Below are 21,697 nucleotides of genomic sequence, written 5' to 3' on the forward strand. Positions count from 1 at the left end.
TAAATATTTACACCCCCATTTCCTTGAGGTGTCACGTGATTTACACATTCACAATTCAAACATTAGAACTTAAACCAATAGAATAACATCCTAGATACCACCACCACTGCCCCAAAGATGCCTCCAGCTTATTCCCCATGAAAAGTCCAGGTTTACCTTCAGTCAAAGTCTTGGCCTCTTCCCAAGTCTGCTTCATAGAAATCAAAACAAGATAATCTGACTCCTCACTTGTTGAAATGGTACACATTTTCTTAAGTGCAGCGGCATTCTGAATGATAGCATACTAAGATTCAGCCACAATCACGCTGCTGTACCAGCAAAACACCATCATGCCAGCACGATTCATTTCATTCTCAAAGAACCCTCTAATTAATTGGGATGAAACACTATGGCAACAGACAGAACAAATGGTCTGCCTTTTATCTTTACCTGATGGTTGGTGTTTTGATTTTTCTCAGGCCTGCGCTCCTTGTAGGAACAAAGCCCACCAACAGTGATGGATTGGGACCATTTATTTATTTATTTATTTATTTATTTATTTATTATTTTTATATACCACCCTCCCCCAGAGGGCTCACAGCGGTGAACATGGATATACAGATAGAGCACAAAATAAATTAAATCTCAGATAATTAAATAAATCATAAAGAAATGACTCTATACACATTAAAATCATTAAGACCCCATTAAAAGCAGTGTATTAGTACCAAAATACAACAAATGTACAGCAGGTGGCGACCTACTAATGCATCCCCTAAAAGAGGGGAGGGATGGCAGGATCCACAGATGTTAAAAGGCGGGGGGGCCATCAGTGGCCAGCCTCCCCAAAGGCCCGGCGGAACAGCTCGGTCTTGCAGGCCCTGCGGAACTCATTGAGATCCCGCAGGGCCTGCACAGCTGGAGGGAGAACGTTCCACCAGGCAGGGGCCAGAGCTGTGAAGGCTCTGGCCCAGGTAGAGGCTAGCCGCATCATGGAGGGGCCAGGGATCACTAGCAAATTGGCCTCTGCAGAACACAGAGGCTGGTTCAGGACATATGGGGCAAGATGGTCCCGCAAGTACGGAGGTCCCAGACCGCGCAAGGCCTTAATTTAGATTCTTAACAAACACGGCCTTGCCCACCTGCACATCTAACCGCAGATTTCCCAGTGGGCCAATCTTGTGCTTGGAGATGTTTTCTGTGAAATCATTCTGCTCTCCTCCATTCCACCTGTTGTTTTTCCCCTTGTCGCTTCAGTTACATTTATTCCAAACCTGACTGCTAAAAGCATATTAGTCCTCATGGTGGTGGGATGTCATCTATGATGCAGAAGAACATCCTCTCCCTTCAGCCATTTTTTTCTCCCTTTAATCCTCCATTTTCAAAATAAAATTTTAATATATTTTTTTCTCTACCACATTAGCAATGTAACATAAGGGCGCAGACACAAGCCAGGTCGATTGCATCACTTTGTCAATTTCGACCCAAGTGAGCAATGTCTTAAGGCAGTGGTGGCGAACCTATGGCACGGGTGCCAGAGGGGGCACTCAGAGCCCTCTCTGTGGGCACATGCACACAGAGTTCGTCATGTGGGGGGGAAATCCCCCCCCCACACATCTAGGCTGGCCTGGGCCACTGGACTTGATGCACATACACCTCAGCGACCAGGGAGGACTCGACTGGTGGGCCTGGTGCCTGTGCTCCAGGTGGCTGCTACCCGGGCAAGTGTGGGGGGAGCAAGGCGGCAGAGATGCTAGAGAGGTGCAGAGTGGCAGATGTGGGACTTGCTGGAGGCTACAGCAGGCTGGCCCCTGCTTGAGGGAGTTATTAAGGTGAAATTGCTGCGTTGGCACTTTGCAATAAATAAGTGGGTTTTGGGTTGCAATTTGGGCACTCGGTCTCGAAAAGGTTCGCCATCACTGTCTTAAGGCGAAGTTACACTGTGTCTGCAGTTGGAAGTGAGTGAAATTGACAAGGAAAGTTTTGCAACAGGAAATTGACACGGGACTGCTTAAGTAAAGCACCATCCTTACTGCAGAAGTCCCTTGTTGATTTCCTCCTCAAAAAAAGCAATTTACACTGTCAATTTCACTCACCCCTAACTGTGGACATATTGTATCTTCACCTTAATGTGGCATTGCTCATTTAGAATGATATTGACAACGTTGATTCCATTGACCTGGCTCGTGCCTATGCCTTCAAGTTACTTAACTCATGTGATAGAGGGGGAAAGTCCTTTCAAAAATGAAGGACAAGGGTGAGGAGAAAATGGCTGAAGGGGAGGCTGAGCAACTACACAGAGAATGGGTAAGAGCCAGGTGTATGGTGGGGCAGAAAAATAAAAATGGCTTCAACATGGCCGTATACTGAAGGGATGCTGGCTTAGAAATGGATCAAAAACATTGTGATAAAAGTGCCCGGAAAAACAGCAGAGGAAAAATGAAAGGGAAACATTTCTGGATCCATACAGAGAGGAAATGTGTGGAATTAAAAACAGAAAAAAATGTAGCATTTGGCAGCAGGATATGTTGTAAACAATTCATGCAGAAAAGACTACAGTGATGTCAGCAGGAGCCGCAAGTTTATAGGCTGCCATACATGCCAACTGGGCTGAGCTCAGTTTTTTCGGATTCCAAGTTTTGCAGCCCTGTACTATCTGGGACTGGCTTCCGCACGGTTGCCAACCTCCAAGCGAGGCCTAGATATCTTCCTGAAATTATGAGTTATCTCCAATCTACAGAATCCAGTTCCCTTGCCTGAAATGGAAACTTTGGAGGGTGAGATCTTTGGCATCATATTCCCTCTGAAATCCGCTCCCTCCCAAACTCTGCCAGCCCCAGGCATACCCTCCTACTTTCCAGAAATTTCCCAGTTTGGATTTGGGTTCCCTAGATTTATGGCAGCCTGACCACAAACCCTCATCCCACTCCAATAAATGCCAGTGGGAAAACTCAGGATTAATAGATTTCCATTCTGCAGTTTCCTCTCCACACAAATGCTCATATAGTAGTGAAACTGTAAATGGCAACCAGTCCCAAAACAGGACAGCAATATAAGAAGAGTGTTCAGCTGAGAAGCAGCAGAGAGCTTAGCCTAAATTGCCCTGCTTTTTGTAAGATTCTTTACAGTGGCCCTAACAAAATGCCTGCACATATATTTTAAATGCCAATTTAAAAACAACCGTGCATCTCACTGAGTGACCTTTTGCAAGTCTCTCTCTTTTCCAGGCTTGCTATTTAAGATACAATGTGTTAGTTTGTTTGCAGAGATCTAATACACATGGGAATTGTCCAGCAGGCTTTGTAATCTGTTGTCAAGACAAGCCATATTTATTGTTCCTGGCCCCAGGGTGTTACAGTTACTCAAGAACATATACAATTAAAACACACAATTTAAGTAATTAAAATAATGCATTTTAATACGACAATCTTACAGTCTACAAAATCAAATAAATATCCAAATCATACTACATCTGTTGCTCATTGGAAGAATTCCTGCTTTACATGCTTTGTATGCAGAGCATCCCACCCAGGAGTCTCTATTAAGGAACTCAGGTATTTCCAAATAGAGAGCCATTGTGGTGTAGTGGTTAAGGGCAGTAGATTCTAATTTGAAGAACCGGGTTTGATTCCACACTCTTCCACATGAGCGGCAGATTCTTATCTGATGAACTGGATTTGCTTCCCCTCTTCTACACATGAAGCCTGCTGGGTGACCTTGGGCTAGTCACAGTTTTCTCAGAACTATCTCAGCCCTTCCTACTTCACAGGGTGTCTGTTGTTGGGAGAGGAAGGGTTAGGGTTTGCAAGTCACTTTGGCCCTTTCCGCATGGGTGGAATAGAGCTCCCCAGGGATGGCAAAAATGCCGTCCCTGGGGAAGCATTTGCACAGGAGCAGCACCGTCCTAGATGCCCCAGAGTGGAGTGAAGCTGCCGCTTTAAACCTTGCTCATCGAGCAAGGTTTTTGAAAAGCGGCGTCTTCCCGCTGGTGCGGTGCAAACCGCACCACTGGGAAGACACCACTTTTCCCTCCCCTGGAGGTTGGAGAGTAGCGTAGGCGTGTCGCTCCAGCCCTCCAGAGTGACGTTGGAAGAAGAGGTGAGTGGAGGGGACCAAAGGAGAGGCGGCTCTGTGCGAAGCTGCCTCTCTAGCTGGGGAGAAAGTTGGGGCTGCTCGCACGCTACAGTGCGAACAGTCCCTGAGCCTCTACTGGCATAATTTATGCTTAAATGTATGCTGGTGGAGGTTCGTTTCTATGGCTGTGCAGAAACAGCCTTTAAGACGCCTTGCAGTTGAGAAAGGCAGGGTATAAATCCAAATTCTTCAACTCTTCTTCTCTGCCTAAAGCTCTGACAAAAGACCGTCAGTCCAGGGAAGAAAATTCTCAGCCTTATTTTGCATAAAATAGCTTATACGTTTATATACATGCAAGTTTCTATTTGCTTTTTCACCTAAGTGCCAAATAATGAATTGCCCAAGAGAGGAAAGGCATAGAAAATACTGAGTTTTCCATGTGTAATTATCTTGGGACATACAGAGTGTGACCCAAAGATTTTCCAGGAATTAATACCCCTGCTGCTTTTAGCTCCCAAAATGCAAATTGCTAAAATCTGGGACAGCAAGCTTCCACCTGCCATCAATACTTGGTATGATAAGAATTTTTTTTAAATAAATAAATTAAAACCACACTCAATTCCTCTCACATAAATAACTGCATTTTTTTTAAAAAAAATCCATTTTTCATCATCCATTGACTCAAATATGAGATTTGGCACATGCTCCTAAAGATGGGCAGCCCCGTCCAAGACCAGGTGCCCAGTCCCTGCCACTGCCCCCAAAGAAGAAGAAGAAGAGTTTTGGATTTATATCCCCCCTTTCTCTCCTGCAGGAGACTCAAAGGGGCTTACAATCTCCTTGCCCTTCCCCCCCTCACAACAAACACCCTGTGAGGTAGGTGGGGCTGAGAGAGCTCCAAGAAGCTGTGACTAGCCCAAGGTCACCCAGCTGGCATGTGTGGGAGTGTACAGGCTAATCTGAATTCCCCAGATAAGCCTCCACAGCTCAGGCGGCAGAGCGGGGAATCAAACCTGGTTCCTCCAGATTAGATACACGAGCTCTTAACCTCCTATGCCACTGCTGCTCCCAAAGAGGCTCCCAAAGAGGCTTCCCAGCAGCGTGGGGAGGCTTGAAAAGTCCAAAAGCCTCCCCATCATCTGTCGGTTCCTCTCCCGGCCATGCCCCTAGCCTGCCCCCATTACACGAGTGGCAGCAGGGGCTTTGGCATGCTGCCATGACATTCAGTGCCATGTTCTAGTGCGAAGGGGGAGGCAGCCACAGCTGGACGCCAGCAGGATCCCCCCTCTCCTGGGGAAAGTGCCCCAGGGAGGGCAGATCCATTGGCGTGGCGGCATGCAGCTCCTAAAAGTGAGTTCACCCCCTCCCCTTTGGATGGGGCTATAAGACTTTTAATTTCACAAGTTATAGAAGATATTGTGAATCTACGACAGTGACGGCAAACCTTTTCGAGACCGAGTGCCCAAATTGCAACCCCAAACCCGCTTATTTATCGCAAAGTGCCAACACGGCAATTGCACTTGAATACTGAGGTTTTAGTAAAAACAGTTGGCTCCGAGGCCTGCGTTACTCGGGAGTAAGCTTGGTGGTAGTCAGTGGTTTGGCTTTTAAGCAACCATGCAGCTCTTCCAATGGGTGAATCACAACCCTAGGAGGGTTTACTCAGAAGCAAGCCCCATTGCCAGCAACCAAGCTTACTCCCAGGTAAAGGATGGTGCTTTAGTTCTTTACATGAAAATCAGTGGGGTTTAACAGGACTTAACAGGGTTACCTACACTGCTTCCCCAAAACTAGGTCTTAGGTTTAATGCTAATAATCGAGCCCAGCAGCCCAGGCCAGCCTAGATGTGGGGGGGGGGGGGGGCTCTGTTTGTGTGTGCCCACAGAGAGGGCTCTGAGCGCAACCTCTGGCACCCGTGCCATAGGTTCGCCACCACTGATCTATGATATCTATAATGCACTTTACGTTAGCCAGTTTTTGCTGCTATTGATTGACTTGGAAATCCTTCATTTCTTGCTATACTTTTGTCAAAGCTAGATTGAAGAATGTTCTGAGCCATTGAAAATAAAACGTTTAAAAAGGAATCTTTCATGGTTTGCTTTTTCTTCAGAAGGGAACAGCCTTCCAGACTGCCTTCTGGGATTAAGGAAAAACATGTTGCGTACTCTCAGACACCTTGGAGAGGCACAAGATAAACTTTTGAAAATGAACTACAGAATGGAGAAAGTTCAGCTTCTCCCCTGTATATCTGGGAAGACTGAGCACAAAGATGAAAAACAGACAGTCGGAGATGCGCAAATGTTGCCATGTATAAGTCAGACAGACGATGAGCCTTCTTCAACACACGAAGAGCAAAACAGAGACCAGCTAATGGAAGGCAAAGCAGTGGAAATTGACACTGTAGCATCCCTAAATGAACAAATATCTGGACCCGATCAAAAATATCCATCATTCACAGAAAATGAAGCTGAAAGAAAACCGGAGGAATCCATTATGGTGCCAAACGAAGACAACAGAAAAGTCACTCATGCAGTGAGATCGTCAAGTAAGAAACCTTCAGAAAGCATAGATTTGGAAGCCATTCCAGGAGACAATGAGAAAGACATAACTGCGTGCAGAAAGTTGGAAAACATCCCTGTGCAACCTCTCGGGAGGCTTCCCAATCTAGAAAAACAGGGGGACAACACGGAAGCCCCAAAGCAGGGAGGAAGCGGGAAACGCAGGCGGAAAGTCAAACGAAGCAAAGAAAAAGGTGTCCACCTGAGGAATAAAAGCAATAAAACTGGCCAAAGCAATCAAGAAGGTGAATTTGTATCTACAGGGTTAGAATACATTGATCCTACCAATGCCTCTAACCTGGTCACTGGAAAGTCGGGGGAAGAGGACGCTCAAAGTGACTGGATGACAAAAGAGTAAGAACAAATGAATTTTTAAAAAATATATATATGTCATATGCCACCCCTCTATCCAAAAGTTACAGTCAAAGACATGAACAACAAAACAATGAAGACATAGGGTCTTCAAAGCATCAGCGCAGAAGCATGCAGGCCTGTGGTTGAAGATAGCGGGGGTCTGTTCCATCATATCCCAGTCCCTGCCCCTGTTTGATTCCACTGGCCTTTCTCTTTCGCCATTTCTTTTCCCATATCCCATTCCCCTTCGTTAGATCTGTTTGATGGTGCCATTGAAGTTCTAATAGTACTGGATCTTAAATTGATTTTTGTATGCTGCCCTGAGTCTATTTGTGGTGTCCCCGCCCCCTCGCCCGGGCCCTTTGGGTGGTGTATCCTTCCTTCTTCCCTAACCTGGGGGTTGGTCTCCCCAGATGATGACCTTCCCAATTGGTCCAAGGGCCAAGAAACCACCACGCCCACAAAGCAATAGGTGTACGGGCAGCCCTCGCCCATGCCACCCTCCTCCTAGTGGGTCTCCTTGCCTCCCTTCCCCTGTCTGGCTTGAGAGTTCACACCCTCCCTCTCTCTCCCTTGTTGCTTCACAGGGAGAGGAGTTTCCAGGGCTTTGTCTCTCCCCTGTGGCCTCACAAGGAGAGGTGTTTACAGTTTGTTACTGCACAGGGTGGGGACCAGCTTGAACCGGGGTCTAGGATCTCAAAGGGGGTCTGGGCTTCAGGGTCCTCTTCCCTCCTTCCCACTTCCCACCATTGAGCTGTCCCTTTCCCTTGTCTCTTCATAACACCACCCACATTTCCTGCTGCTGTGGCAGCTCCAAACTCACCCTTTCCCACTTCCTTATATACCTTCTGCCCTCTCATTCCTCTTCCTCGTCCCAGCTGCTTCTTTAGCCCATCTTCTGCAGCCGCCTCAGCTGTGGGCGGGCGGGCCCTGCCTGGTCTGAGCTGCTTCTCCAGCCCATCTTCCACAGCCGCCTCAGCTGTGGGCTTGCTGGGCCTAAGCCTCCTCTCTTCCCTGCCTTCCCCTTTGAACAAGGCTTCTGAGGCCTCTAAGGCCTTCACCCTCCCTGCAAGAGGCTCCTCTGCAGCCTTCCCATCTCCCGCAGTGCCTGCTGGTGCCGGACTAAGTGCGGTAAGTCCGGGCGCTGCACCCGAGCCCAGACACTATTACTGTGGAAGAGTGGCATATAAATCAAACAATAAAATAAATAATAGAAATAAATACATTTTGTCTGAAAACCTGTAGCATGTGTAAATAAAATGTGGCGGTGTGCATTCAACAAAACCCCAAAAAGTGCCGTTAAACTGAACCTGGCAAATCCTAATCCCAAGAAATTCAAGTTTGGGGGATCATTTCAGAATTAACTTTGAAAACCCTTTTAAAGGGGAAAAACCCTACTTTGGCACATTCACGCCGAGCACTTTAAAGTTTAAATTCCCCTCCCTTCTCTATTGTATCCTATGGGGAATCTTTCTGTGGCTTGGGAAGGAGGTTTTTTAAAGGAAGAAACACCAAATTTTCAGCAAAGCTGCTGGTAAACTCCCAAGTTTGGTAAAGATCAGGGCAGGGGGTCAAAATTTATGGGCCCCCATTTTCCCTCCATTTAAGAGTCCATAAACTCAGTCCCCACCCTAACCAAACTTAATGTTTTTTTTCTAATCGTCACTAGCATTATGCTGCAAATGGGGTATCTCCATCTTAAAAAGCCCCCAGAGCCCTGCCCCAATTTTTCCATAGGCTATCATGGGGCTGATTTATTTTTTTTTGATTCCTGAATAAAAAATCACCATACAGATATGGGTATTTGGAAAAAATGAACAATCCCAAGAAATTTTGAAACCCAATAAACCAAATCTGAATTTTCCCCATTTCTTTTTGCACACCCCACTAGAATGTATTCTTCATCACACTATTTCCTATGTTTTACCAAAGTGGATCACTGGGATTCCGATTTGAAATTATTAACTCACCACATCCATTGTAAATATGGACAAGGTTTTGTGTTTGCAGATTTCTTGTGGAAGTGAATGGCATTACTGAGCCGGAAGTAGCCTGTTTCATCACAGCCCCATGTGCCATTCTGGAGAACCTAATAATCAGGACTGTCAATGATGTAAGTTCCTTGGTGGTAGATGATGCCGAAGAACTGATCAGCAACATCATCAGTGTCGAGCTCTTACCAGATGGGCAAACAGTTATTCCTTCAATTACCATTGTAATCCCATTTAATTCTCGTTACCGAGGAATGTACAAAGAAATTATGGTGAAGTTGACTGACATGAACTTTCAGTCAAATTATTTAACTCCATCTTCTTTGGAAGGGCACCAAGGAAACCACAAGGTTAGTAAACTTTCGCCTGCTACAACAAACATTTTCAGGTCAATGCTAAGTGTGGGCCTTTCCCCACTTACCTTAAGCCCCGCGCTACTCTCCTCAAGTAGCGTGGGGTCCCCCGGCACTCCCCACTACAGGGGCAGCGACAACACAGCCGCCCCGACACTGCTGCTGTCACACCCCCTCAGCGCACGGCATCCCTGGCGCTCTTGCAAACGGCGCCTTTTGATGACCCCACGCAGAGCGCGAGGTCGTGGGAACACCCGGGCACGCACCAGAAATGATGCGCGCTGAGAGCAGCGCGCGGCATGGAGGGGGGTCTTGGTAAGTGAGGAACCGCCCTGTGAGAGCTTTACATGAACTTGGGAGGCGCCTTCAATGAACTTACTTGAAAATTAGCATGTTGAATTTGTTGAAAATCAGAGCTATTGCACCCCCTGTGCAACAGTATGATGGGTGGACCACATAGAGCAAGCATGGAACAGCAAATCCATGATATATCCATAATATATATGTTCTTATAACCTCCTTTATCCCAAGGTTTTAAAAAAATCACATGGAGAGTTTCCATGTCAGAGCCATCAAGAAAATTCAAGTGGTGGTACAGAAACTCTTTGTATGACAAAGAACCATGAATCATATTATGTTTTATAGTTATGATGTGGAAAGATATAGTGGAAATGCTGTTGAAGTTGTTTCAATATGGTTAATGTAATGAGCACAGACGTGGGATGGTTTAGCATAGGCCAGTCTCGTCAGATCTTGGAAGTTAAGCTGCATTAGTACTTGGAAGAGAGAAGAGTCTCCAGAGGAAAGCAATGGCAAATCATTTGCCTTGAAAGCCCTACCAAGAGTTACTGTAAGTCGGCTGCAATTTGACAGCACTTCACACACACATAATGTAATGAGCAGAATGTCCCCCCAACAAAGCTTGGATTTTGTTTATTTTGACTTTAAAATTATTGATGAAGCCAAAAAAAACTGAATACCTTTATCAGAAAACCTTTAAACCCCTTCAGAATTGGCTCCATTTGAGCCTATTTAGGGGGAAGGGTTCCATTTGAAACAATTTTGGGGGTTTTCATCTGAAACAATTAGAAACATTGGAAACAATGGTCCCCTTGGGAACTCTTAGAACTAGCCCAGGGGTAGGGAACCTGCGGCTCTCCAGATGTTCAGGAACTACAATTCCCATCAGCCCCTACCAGCATGGCCAATTGGCCATGCTGACAGAGGCTGATGGGAATTGTAGTTCCTGAACATCTGGAGAGCCGCAGGTTCCCTACCCCTGAACTAGCCAAACTTCACCAAACACGTGTGCTCTTATCAGGAGTGTCTCCTGAAGCCACCCTGCAAGTTTGTTCATCTGCCTTGAAAAATCCTCCCCCCTACAGACACCCCCAGAAATTCCCGATAGGCTACAGTGAAGCCCAGTTAACTCAAATGAGATAATCTATGTGACATCAGGCCCTTTAAAGTTTAAATAGCTGAAACCCGATAACCCGAACACCCAAATAGATAACTTGGATACCAATTTGAATTATTGGATTTTTTTTTCTATTCGGCTTGGGGTTTTTTGTCTGGTTCTTGTATTTGGTCTCAGAAAAAAACCCACAAAAAGTCAAATAGGGCTTTTTCAGTTTGTTTGTTTTGCTTCATTTACTCAATGAGCCTAGCCCCAACCTTTCATGTAATGATATATTATCCCCCAATGCTCCTCCACAACTCCACTAATCCTTGCAGCAAGATATCTTCCATTATACAGAATCCCAGATGGATATACAAAAGGCATAATTTGTTTATTGTACTGGATCATCATTACAGCAACTTTCCTCCTTTTGTTTCATGTAGGGGACGTTTGCTGAGATCAAGACGACCCAGCTTGGTACCTTTTCTGTAGTTTCATGCTTAAAGCTGGAAACACTCACCATTCCACGAGAAGGCCTGTCACAAAAACTAAGCATGGATCCCAGAATTTCATTTGACTTCCCCCCATCAACTTTCAGTTCTTGCATTACAATGCACGTAAAGGTAATCTTGAAAGATATTTGACATCTTACATGGGAATTATAATGGTTGTTCACTGGGGAGAAAAGTATGATTACTGCAGGGACATATAGGCCCCTTCTGCACACGCAAAATAATGCGTTTTCAAACCACTTTCAAAACTTTTTGCAAGTGGATTTTGCCATTCCGCACAGCTTCAAAGAGCACTGAAAGCAGTTTGAAAGTGCATTATTCTGCTTGTGCGGAATGAGCCATAAATAGGACTGACTGCAGAAGCAAACATTTGTTCTAGCAATTTATAGCATTCAGTGAAATGCAAATTACAGGGCAATCCATGGGGGGGTGGGGGTGGCAGTTTTGTGGAAGCTGGGGATGATGCCACCATGGCACAACCATCTCCAAAGGGGGTTCAGGTGGCATGGGAAACACGAAAAGCAGCAGAAATCCCCGGTCATCCTGCAAACCAAGCAGATTAAAATGATCTACACCTTACCAGGAACACCCTTGGTATGCCTCCATCAGCGCCAATGCAAGCTCCTATGCCAGGGGAGCACTGGATTATTCAGATACAGCAAAGCCGTGCAACACCCTGCCACTGGCATTAGTGCCCCTCCTGCCAGCATATTTACCCCTTGTGCCAGCATCCAGTGCACTCATGCAAGCGCACCATTGTGCCACTCAAACAACTCTATTGCCCACCCCGTGGCTTGCACTGTTAGTCTTGATGTCTGAATTATAAGGTCAGTATCTTTCCAAGTAACTGGAGTTCTTAACCAGCATTAAACTTTTATTTATTTATTTATTTTATTTATTCAGTCTTATATACCACCCTACCCCCGGAGGGCTCTGGCCGGTCAACAACATAAGATTACAAATACAAAATTACAAAACATAAGATTACAAATACAAATACAACATAAGATTACCAATACCTAATAAGCTTTTAATAATTTAAATTAAAATGCAGCAAATAACATATGAACAATGCCCGCGATAGTCCTCCTTAAACCCTCCCAAGAGGGGAGAAAAGAGGATGGTTCCCATTGGTGATAATGGACCCTAATTACAGGAGAATAAAAGGGGGTGCTTATAAGCGGCTGGACACTCCAAAAGCCCGGTGGAACAACTCCATCTTGCAGGCCCTGCGGAATTCACCAAGATCCCGCAGGACCCGGACAGCTGGAGGAAGAGTGTTCCACCAGGCAGGGGCCAGGGCTGTAAAGGTCCTGGCCTGGGTGGAGGCCAGCTGCATCATTGAGGGGCCAGGGACTACCAGCAAATTGGCCTCTGCTGAATGCAGACGCCTAGTAGGGACATATGGGGTAATGCTAACTAAGCTCTGGTGCCTGCATTCAGGTGTCCCAGACAGTGAATTAGTGGAAGACGTTTGTTTTCCTTCTTGGCATGCTCCATACAAAGAGGAGGGGAAGAAGATGGCAATGCAGAAGTTCAGCAATGAACCAGGTTTCCATCACAAACATCTGAATTGACCCTTGAAAAGGAGTTTGCTGTGCAACTGCTCTTTGGAAAACAAAACCTGTAGTCATCCCCGCAGGGTCGTCGCTGCGTGCTGGTTCCTGGCACCTTTATTATGATTCTAGGGAGACTGAGAGATCATCATGTGATGCATGATCTCACCTGGCTGCTACGTGCGGAGAGGAGTATCAGCGTCTGGGCCTAATCCTCACCTGGGGGCAAGACCATTGTCCCTTTGTCCGGGACACCCGGTGGTTGTGAGCCAGGTAGTTCATGACCTGCGACTCATCGGGGATGGGAGGTGGTGGGCGGTAAGCACGAGAAGGCCGGAGCCGGTGTGCCAGCTGCCTATTTCATTGCGGCAGGCTGGGTCAGCAGTGCATCCCTACAAAACCCTCAATCTTTCTGCAACTAGTTGTGTTGCTCTTTAAAACCTGGCCCCATGTCCTGGCACCTTTATGGACAAAAGCAGGCCACTAGCCTCTGCAGGCTGAAGCAAGTTTTGAAAGCCTTTAAAGAATTCTGGGAATCAAAAACGAAGCTGTCATTCATTTCATCCCTGGGTGGCAGCAAAAGCTCAGGAAACTGTTATTACCGCATTTTGCTTACCACATCATGCTGAATAGTCATTCGTGACAAGCAGCCTGAATGCCTGTATGCTTCCTGCAAGAAAAGCAGATTGACCTGCTTACAGCATATAGGAATTTTCCTTAGAATCCCTATAAAAAATGTACAGCATCAATTTTAAAAGTTCCAACCACTAACATAGCAATATAAAATAAAACTAATCAGCAATATATTCTCGAATTACTGCAGCAGCTTTAAAAAGTGTTGAAATCAGTTGTTAACATTTTGAATGAACCCTGCAGAGTTCGCTTTGTATTGAAATGGTAACAATCTTGAGACCAGGCAAGCGATCCTAGGCAGAGAATTCCAAAGTAGGGCACCCCAACAGAAAACGTCCTCACCAGTAAGTACCCATCTCACGCTTGAAGGTGGATACACCTGGGCAAGGGATGGCCTTACTTCTAGGGCTGGTTCATACGGGAGAAAGTAGTTCTTTAAAGGCACTAGTTATAAACCATTGAGGTCAAAAGCAGTACATTGAACAAAGCACAGAAATCCAAAGCCGGTGAAGATCTTTCAATATTGGAATGATGGTTAAGGTGACCAGATGGTCACCTTTGCAAACCGGGACAGGCGGGCGAGCATGCGCGCAGCCGCAGGAGCACATGGCCTTCTGGGGCGCTCCTGTTTCCCACCCTGTCACAGGGCAGGAAACAGCAGCGCCCCAGAAGGCCGTGTGCTCCTTCGGCCGCGCGGGAGGCTGCCGCACTGCCTTGCGCCCCAGAAGGCAGTGCGGCAGCCTTCCAAAACCCAGGACATTTGAAAAAACCTGCGGGACAAGTTGTTTCAAGGCAGGACTGTCCCGCCAAAAGCGGGACATCTGGTCAGCCTAATGATGGTGCACCGCAGTTGGGAGCCTCCATATTCTGAACCAGCTGAAGTTTCAAATAACTATGGCCAGATCATCTCTTCGCTAGCAAATCAAATTAAGCTGAAGGTCACTTGAACCTCCATTTTCAAGACACAGTAGCATCCTTAAACTGTGATCTTTCCAGAGAAATGCAACCACCAATTGAATAATGTCATTATCTATTGAGCTGCCCAACCATAGTACTTCCCTCTTATCTAGGCCGAGCTTCAGTTTATTAGCCCTTCTTACTCTGAACAGGTCATCCACGAGTCTATTATATATAAAGAAGAAGTCAGTTTCATCCACATACAGTCTCACCTCAAAATCTCAGGGAATAAAAGCAAGTCATGGAGTGAAAGCAAAGGTTGAAAATTGATGTGGGCCCATGGCAGTAAGAAGCAGCCAAGTTGGAATTCTGCTAAAATTATTTTCATACAAATTTCTCCCCAAATTTTGGAGTTCTGCTTTACTTTTCTTCTAAAGTGGAACCAAAACTTTAGCAGTTAGTAGCAGTTAGTAGTGGTTACATTTATTTTTCCAACTTGCAAAGTGTACCCACATGGCAAAATGTACCCACATATTTTGCAAAGTGTACCCACATATTTTGCCAGAATTGCCAAGTGTACCCACATACTGCAAAGTGTACCCACATATTTTGCCAGAATTGCAAAGTGTACCCACAAACTGCAAAGTGTACCCACATATTTTGCCAGAATTAAAATTCCTTTATTTAATCTTATTTTCCTTACCTCTTCCACCTCTATATTACCAGTTTTCAGTTCCTTTTCATTTCATTTGTGTCTTTCCCATCTCTACATTACTGGTACGTCCATGTGTGCTGATAAAATACCACAAAAAAAGTAGTCTTGATGGGCTCGTATGTGCATGGTTTCATAGCAAGGTTCTGAGTTATGGCATTTCATCAATGCATAGGAATGCATGTACTCATTATTAAAATGCTGCACATATGATCTTGATGCCATCATATGTACTATGGATTCAAGATTTGTTTGGCACAGTTTTAGCAGTATACCTGTGTGCATCAGAAGGGTGTGGGGAGAAGCAAATGAAATACAGAAGCTGAGAGATATGTCAGATGGTACATACTCTAGTTCCAGTGACGAAGGGAGGGGGAACTGCACCCAGGGCATGAACTGCCCATGCACGCCCTCCCTGCCCCGACACGCCCTCCCTCAAAATGCCCTGAAATGACCTGCCCCGCCCTCAACACACACCCAGCCCCACCTCCCCACATGACTGCAATGGAGGCGCCCAGGACAAGCTGCCCCGGATGTCCTCGTTGCAGCTACGTCCCGATATAGTTCTAAAATTATTTTTAGACATTGCCCCAGCTAATTTGTCCCAGCTAATTTGGTTTGTCAGCAACCAGTAGCCTATTTTCTGCCTGAGGAGAAAGGGGTGTTCAAAATGTTTTCAACAAATAAATAAATCCAGGTCCAACTGATTCTGAGAAAGTTAAGAAGCGATTGAATGATGAGAACTCTCAAGTTACTGTTAATGCTGCTAAATTTTGTGCCGCTGCAATTAGAATTCATAGCAATATCGTGGCATGATATACATCGATGTTTTTATAATATTTATTGTAGATCTTTCAAATTGGGGTTTTCTATGTAAAGTTTTGTCCACAACTGCTGATATGCTTTTTAAACTTCTTTGATTTAGATTTTATATTACCGTATATACTCGCGTATAAGCCGAGTTTTCCAGCCCTGTTTTAAGGCTGAAAAATGCCCCCTTGGCTTATACATGAATCCTGCTTACCAGCCGGCTCTTCAGGCCTCTGCCCAGGCTGGGGGCACATGGCCGGAATGACCTCCCTGCGGCTGCAGCAGCCTCCCTCCACCTCCCAGCAGGCTGGGCTTCCTCAAACCCAGTCCAGAGGTGGAGGGAGCTCCTTATTTGGGCAATGACATCAGGGGGAGCTCCCTCTGCCTCCCAGCTTCCCACCTTCGGCTTATACCCAAGTCAATACGTGCCCCCAGGTTTTGCTAGTAAAATTAGGTGCCTCGGCTTATACACGAGTCGGCTTATACACGAGTTTATACGGTACATTACTTATATGATGTTTGATTGTTTATAACTCTGTTTTGGTCTAAATGACCAATTGAATAAATATATATACACATAACAAATAAATAAAAGTCAAAATTAAAGAAGAATGGAGTGTGACAAAGAACGCAAGTTCCAAAACAAAAAAAGAATGGAGGGAACAGAAGAAAATTCTACCACTTAATGGATGATGCCTGCATGTTTAAAACTGGATAACATCGCTAACTTTAATCCATTACTGGATCCACAGTGGGAGTGACTGATTTAGAAGACAGAAAAAAAGTGAGCAGACGTTGCCACTAATTTCATGCTGCTAAAAGCCCCAGGCTCTTGATCCCATCTGCCATATCTATGAAAGGGAGAGCATGTGCTCTGAGCACAGATGGAGGATTCCTTTTTGAACATTCAAGCCATTTTCGTGCTCACAGAAGAGAATGGGGGAAGCCCCTGCATGTACACCAGAACACTGGGTCATGGCCTGGAGCCACAACACTGAGTCACTACATATGTTGGCTCAGTCAGTGACCTTAATCATAGATAACTGGGGAACTGTAGCATGAAATGTTTAGTAAACACCATTATCCTAATTTACAGGAGAGGGCAGCAGATTTTGTAAAAGCGTCTGTAGCCGTTGAGTAAAACTAAATACCGTTTTGGAGCAAAAATGCATGTAGCAATTATACATAAATTATAGAAGAGAGAAGAAGAGTTTTGGATTTATATCCCCCTTTTCTCTCCTGCAGGAGACTCAAAGGGGCTTACAATCTCCTTGCCCTTCCCCCCTCACAACAAACACCCTGTGAGGTAGGTGGGGCTGAGAGAGCTCCGAGAAGCTGTGACTAGCCCAAGGTCACCCAGCTGGCGTGTGTGGGAGTGTACAGGCTAATCTGAATTCCCCAGATAAGCCTCCACAGCTCAGGCGGCAGAGCTGGGAATCAAACCCAGTTCCTCCAGATTAGATACATGAGCTCTTAACCTCCTACGCCACTGCTGCTGCTGGGGTCAACTACTGGTGGTCCTCGGGCCCAGTACAGTCCTTTCTATATTCTCTAACTCAGAGGTCTTCAGCCTTTCCAAATCCACCATTAACCAAAAGGCAGCAGCCCAACCATGCTAAGCTCCAAGGATGTGATGTCATGGTCACATGATGAGACAAGGAGCAAGGGTTACGGCTTCACTGTGGCTAAGACCCATTCCACACATGCAGAATAATGAGTTTTCAATCCACTTTCAATGTACTTCGCGCCTGGATTTTACTGGGTGGAATAGCAAAATCCACTTTTAAACAATTGCGGAAGTGGATTGAAAGTGCATTATTCTGCATGTGCAGAAGGTGCCCAAGACAGTGGGCAGCAGACCAAAAAAAGGTAGCTATGGCCAACATAATCTGAGCACTAGGGAGAATTGAGGATTATGACGGGGTTAAATGTTGGTTGATTTACTTCAATGAAGAGCATAATATAGACCAATAAAGACTCGGCTACCAGTGACTTTTCATTTAATAAGTTTACTAGCTAAATAGGAGGGTAAACGGGGAAAGAAAAACAATAAACTCTATGTATTGTCGAAGGCTTTCACATCCGGATTCAACTGGTTCTGGAGGGTTTTCCGGGCTGTGTGGCCTTGGTCTGGTGGATCCTGTTCCTAACATTTCACCTGCATCTGTGGCTGGCATCTTCAGAGGTGTGTCCCAGGGGGAAGTTCCTGGACCATCTCAACAAGATCCACCCAAATATCCAATTTACTATGGAAAAAGAAAATGAAGAAAAACTGCCATTTCTAGATGTCTTAGTCATCCACAAACCAAACCAACAAGTGGGCCACACAGTATACAGAAAACCTACGCACACGAATAGATATCTACACAAAAAATCCAATCATCATCCAGGACAAAAAAGGAGCACCATAAAAACTTTGGCAGATCGCACAAACAGAATCTGTGAACCCCACCTCCTTCAAGATGAATTGAATCACCTAAACTGGGCACTACAACCACTACATCAGACTACACAGAGAAGCCATTGAAATTCATAAGCACATGGACAATTTCAACAGAAAGGAAGAAACCATGAAAATGAACAGAATTTGGCTGCCAGTGTTGAAAAAAATTAGAATCAAGACAGTGACTAATCAGCTCCACACAAACACAGGACAACTATAGATAATAGCAATCAAAGAGAACAAAGGCCAGGTTACTTCTATTCAGATGCATTCACCTATTGACCTTGCTATCTTCATTGTTACATGCTACAGACTTCTTTGTGACTCACATGCCAGGCTACTCTATTCAGATGGTCTCACCTTTTGACCTCACAGTATATATACTCCACTTGCTTTCCATTCCTGCTATCAGATCCTCTGAAGATGCCAGCCACAGATGCAAGAGAAACGTCAGGAGAGAATGCTGCTAGAACACGGCCATACAGCCCGGAAACCACACAGCACCCCAGTGATTCCGGCCGTGAAAGCCTTCGACAATACATTAAAACAACCATTAAAACATTGGAAGGACTTCACCTTTTCTATTTCATTTTCACAACAATCCTGTGAAGTTGGTTCAGCTGAGGATATAAGACTGTCCCAAGCAACTTTCCACGGCAGAATGGGGGTTTGAACCTGGGTGTCCCAGATCCTATTCTGACAATCTAACCACTTCATCTCTCTGGCTTTGTAGCTATCTGTGGCAGCGGATATTTTCCAGAGTGGGCTTGGAAACTTTCCCCACTTTGCCTAAACCCTTTGGAAACTGAGTCCTACTGATATAAAAATTATAAAGATATGCTTGTTGCAAGATCACAGTTCGTTTGTTTATTTATTTATTTATTTATTTATTTATTTATTTATTTATTTATTTATTTATTTATTTATTAAACTTGCTATACTGCCCTATCCCCGGAGGGCTCAGGGTGGTGAACAACACAAACTTATACAGAAAATATAAAAATTTTAAAACAAGTACATTCTAAAATAGGGGCCCACAAGGCCCATATACCACCCTCTTCCAAAAAATGAGGAGGGGTCCCAATGATGTTAGGGGACCCTACTAGCAGGGGGGGAGGGTGGGGCATCATCGGCGGCTGGGCTCTCCAAAGGCCCGGTGGAACAATTCGGTTTTACAGGCCCTGCGGAATTCTCCAAGGTCCCGCAGGGCCCGAACAGCTGATGGTAATGTGTTTCACCAGGCCGGTGCCAGAGCTGTAAAGGCCCTGGCCCATGTGGAGGCCAGCCGCGTCATCGAGGGGCCAGGGATCTCCAGTAGATTCGCCTCTGCTGATTGTAGAGGACGAGCCGGGACATATGGGGTAATGCGGTCCCATTGAGTTGAGATATATTCCCATTGCGGTCCCATTGAGTTGAGATATATTCATAGTTAAAAATACATTTTGTGGTTGCTCTCAGGAAATCAGTGTCTGGGTGCTACTGGAACCGCTGCGTTTGCTATTTTGCAAGAACCAGCAGATACTTGCGCATGAGTGAAAGGGCAACAAGTGAGCACTGACCTGGGGGTTTGAAGCATGTGAAGATGGTTCACCCAGCTGGTTAGGCTTTTTGCTGATTATGCTTACTGGACAGAAACTATAAGTAGCCCCATACGTAACCAAGTCAGATGATGCGGAATGCATGCTTTTAACGCTGAATGTATTCTTTTAAAAATATATATTGGGAATGTGCTGATTTGCAACAAGTCAAGATTGTGAGCCTTGCGTGGACAGCCGGCCAGGATTGGCCAGAAGTGGTCAGGAGGGTCTGTTCAGAAATGTCTTAAAATGAGCTGTATTGCAATGCAGACTTCAGAGAGTTGATACCACGGTATTGCTCTCTCCATGTCTGCAGACATGTTAATAAACCTAGCTTGCTATTAGCCAACTTGGTCTGGAGTTTTCAATGGGTAAAAACTTCCATAACACTACCAACAGAACTATTTGCAGACCACAACTTCAAATTGTGTACTCCTTTGAAGACTGCACACTGTCCATTGATATTACTCTGTAAATGTCCATTTATGTTCATATGGCTTTATCAGTAAGTGGAAATCTCTTTTACACTCAGGTCCAACCCATCGAGCCATCGATAATTTCACTATTAAAAATTCAGCAAGACATCTATCATTCGGTCGCATCTGCAAGCCCGCTGGTACATCTGCTGCATCCATCTGCTCAGCCGTTCAACAAATCCATCATGGTTATTTTACCCTGTCCGCCAAATCCAGAGAAAAAGAGGGAAGGAGATGAGGCAGACCATGGCAGAGCGTCTAGCGCTTCTCTGCACCGGGTTACAAGCGTGCATCATTTTCGGTAAGAAAGAATCCATTCTATCCAGCTGTAAGCTGTGCATCTTTCCTCTTCCTCACCCATCTTTGCAGACATTGATTCTCAAGACAGAACTCCTTGTTGGGCTTGACATAAGACCACTGACAAAAACAGGATACTACCCATTTGTACCCCCTCTTTTCAATTCATCTTCATACTGTCCATTTCCCCAGCCTTAAAGAAACATCTTAATGGGGTAAGTGAATCTCTCTTTTACAGGAAAGAGGAAACATTTGATGCAGGGGAGCCATCTTGGCAACTGTTCCATGATAACATAATACGCACACTGAGCCTTAAATTATTCAGTTATTTGATATGAGCATTTATGGTTTTAGGCTGATTTTACACAGCTCACATGAACTTCAGTCTTACCCTGGGGCTTTCCCCACTCACCTTCTGCTGCGCGCCGCTCTCGCCGCCCCCCTCAGTGCATGTCATTCCTGGTGCACTCTTGGGGTTCCGTGCGGGGTCATCGAAAGGTGCAGTTTCTTCAGCGCCAGGAATGATGCGCGCTGAGGTGGTGCAAGAGCGGCAGCGTCGGGGCGGCTGCATGGTTGCTGCCCTTGCAAGTGGGGAGCGCCGCTGAACCCCACGCTACTTTCCCAGAGTAGCGCGCAGCAGAAGGTAAGTGGGGAAAGCCCCGCTATTTCCCGGAAAATAAGACATCCCCTGAAAATAAGACATAGTAGAGGTTTTGCTGAAGTGCTAAATATAAAGCATCCCCCAAAAGTAAGATATATCAAAGTTTTTGTTTGGAAGAATGCCCGTTTAACAGAACACCAGAGCATGCAGCTATGGAGTAGAAAAATAAGACATCCCCTGAAAATAAGACATGGCACGTCTTTGGGAGCAAAAATTAATATAAGACACTGTCTTATTTTCGGGGAAACATGGTATGTTTCGCACAGCTTGTAAAGGTTATTGCTGCATGCTTTGCTTCTAAGATGCAAGGAAACAAAACAAACTTGCATGAAGATCATTTGGAGAGCAAGAACAACACAAATCTGCACTTTGACCCTCTTCAGACAGGAATTTGGGCCAAAGTAATATAAATATT

At 45.3% G+C, this 21,697-nt stretch overlaps 1 protein-coding gene across 1 annotated transcript in view; it reads left to right on the forward strand.

The window, feature by feature from the left end:
- Positions 1–21,697, forward strand: part of DTHD1 (death domain containing 1) — a 40,990-nt gene that overhangs the window by 7,244 nt on the left and 12,049 nt on the right. Inside the window, exons 2-5 of the mRNA XM_048508720.1 lie at positions 6,164–6,965; positions 8,976–9,306; positions 11,152–11,331; positions 20,381–20,625. Of these exons, the coding sequence (XP_048364677.1) occupies positions 6,164–6,965; positions 8,976–9,306; positions 11,152–11,331; positions 20,381–20,625 (1,558 nt within the window). The remainder of the gene's footprint in view (positions 1–6,163; positions 6,966–8,975; positions 9,307–11,151; positions 11,332–20,380; positions 20,626–21,697) is intronic.

Source organism: Sphaerodactylus townsendi, linkage group LG10, assembly GCF_021028975.2.
Source record: "Sphaerodactylus townsendi isolate TG3544 linkage group LG10, MPM_Stown_v2.3, whole genome shotgun sequence".
NCBI classification, from domain to species: Eukaryota; Metazoa; Chordata; class Lepidosauria; order Squamata; family Sphaerodactylidae; genus Sphaerodactylus; species Sphaerodactylus townsendi.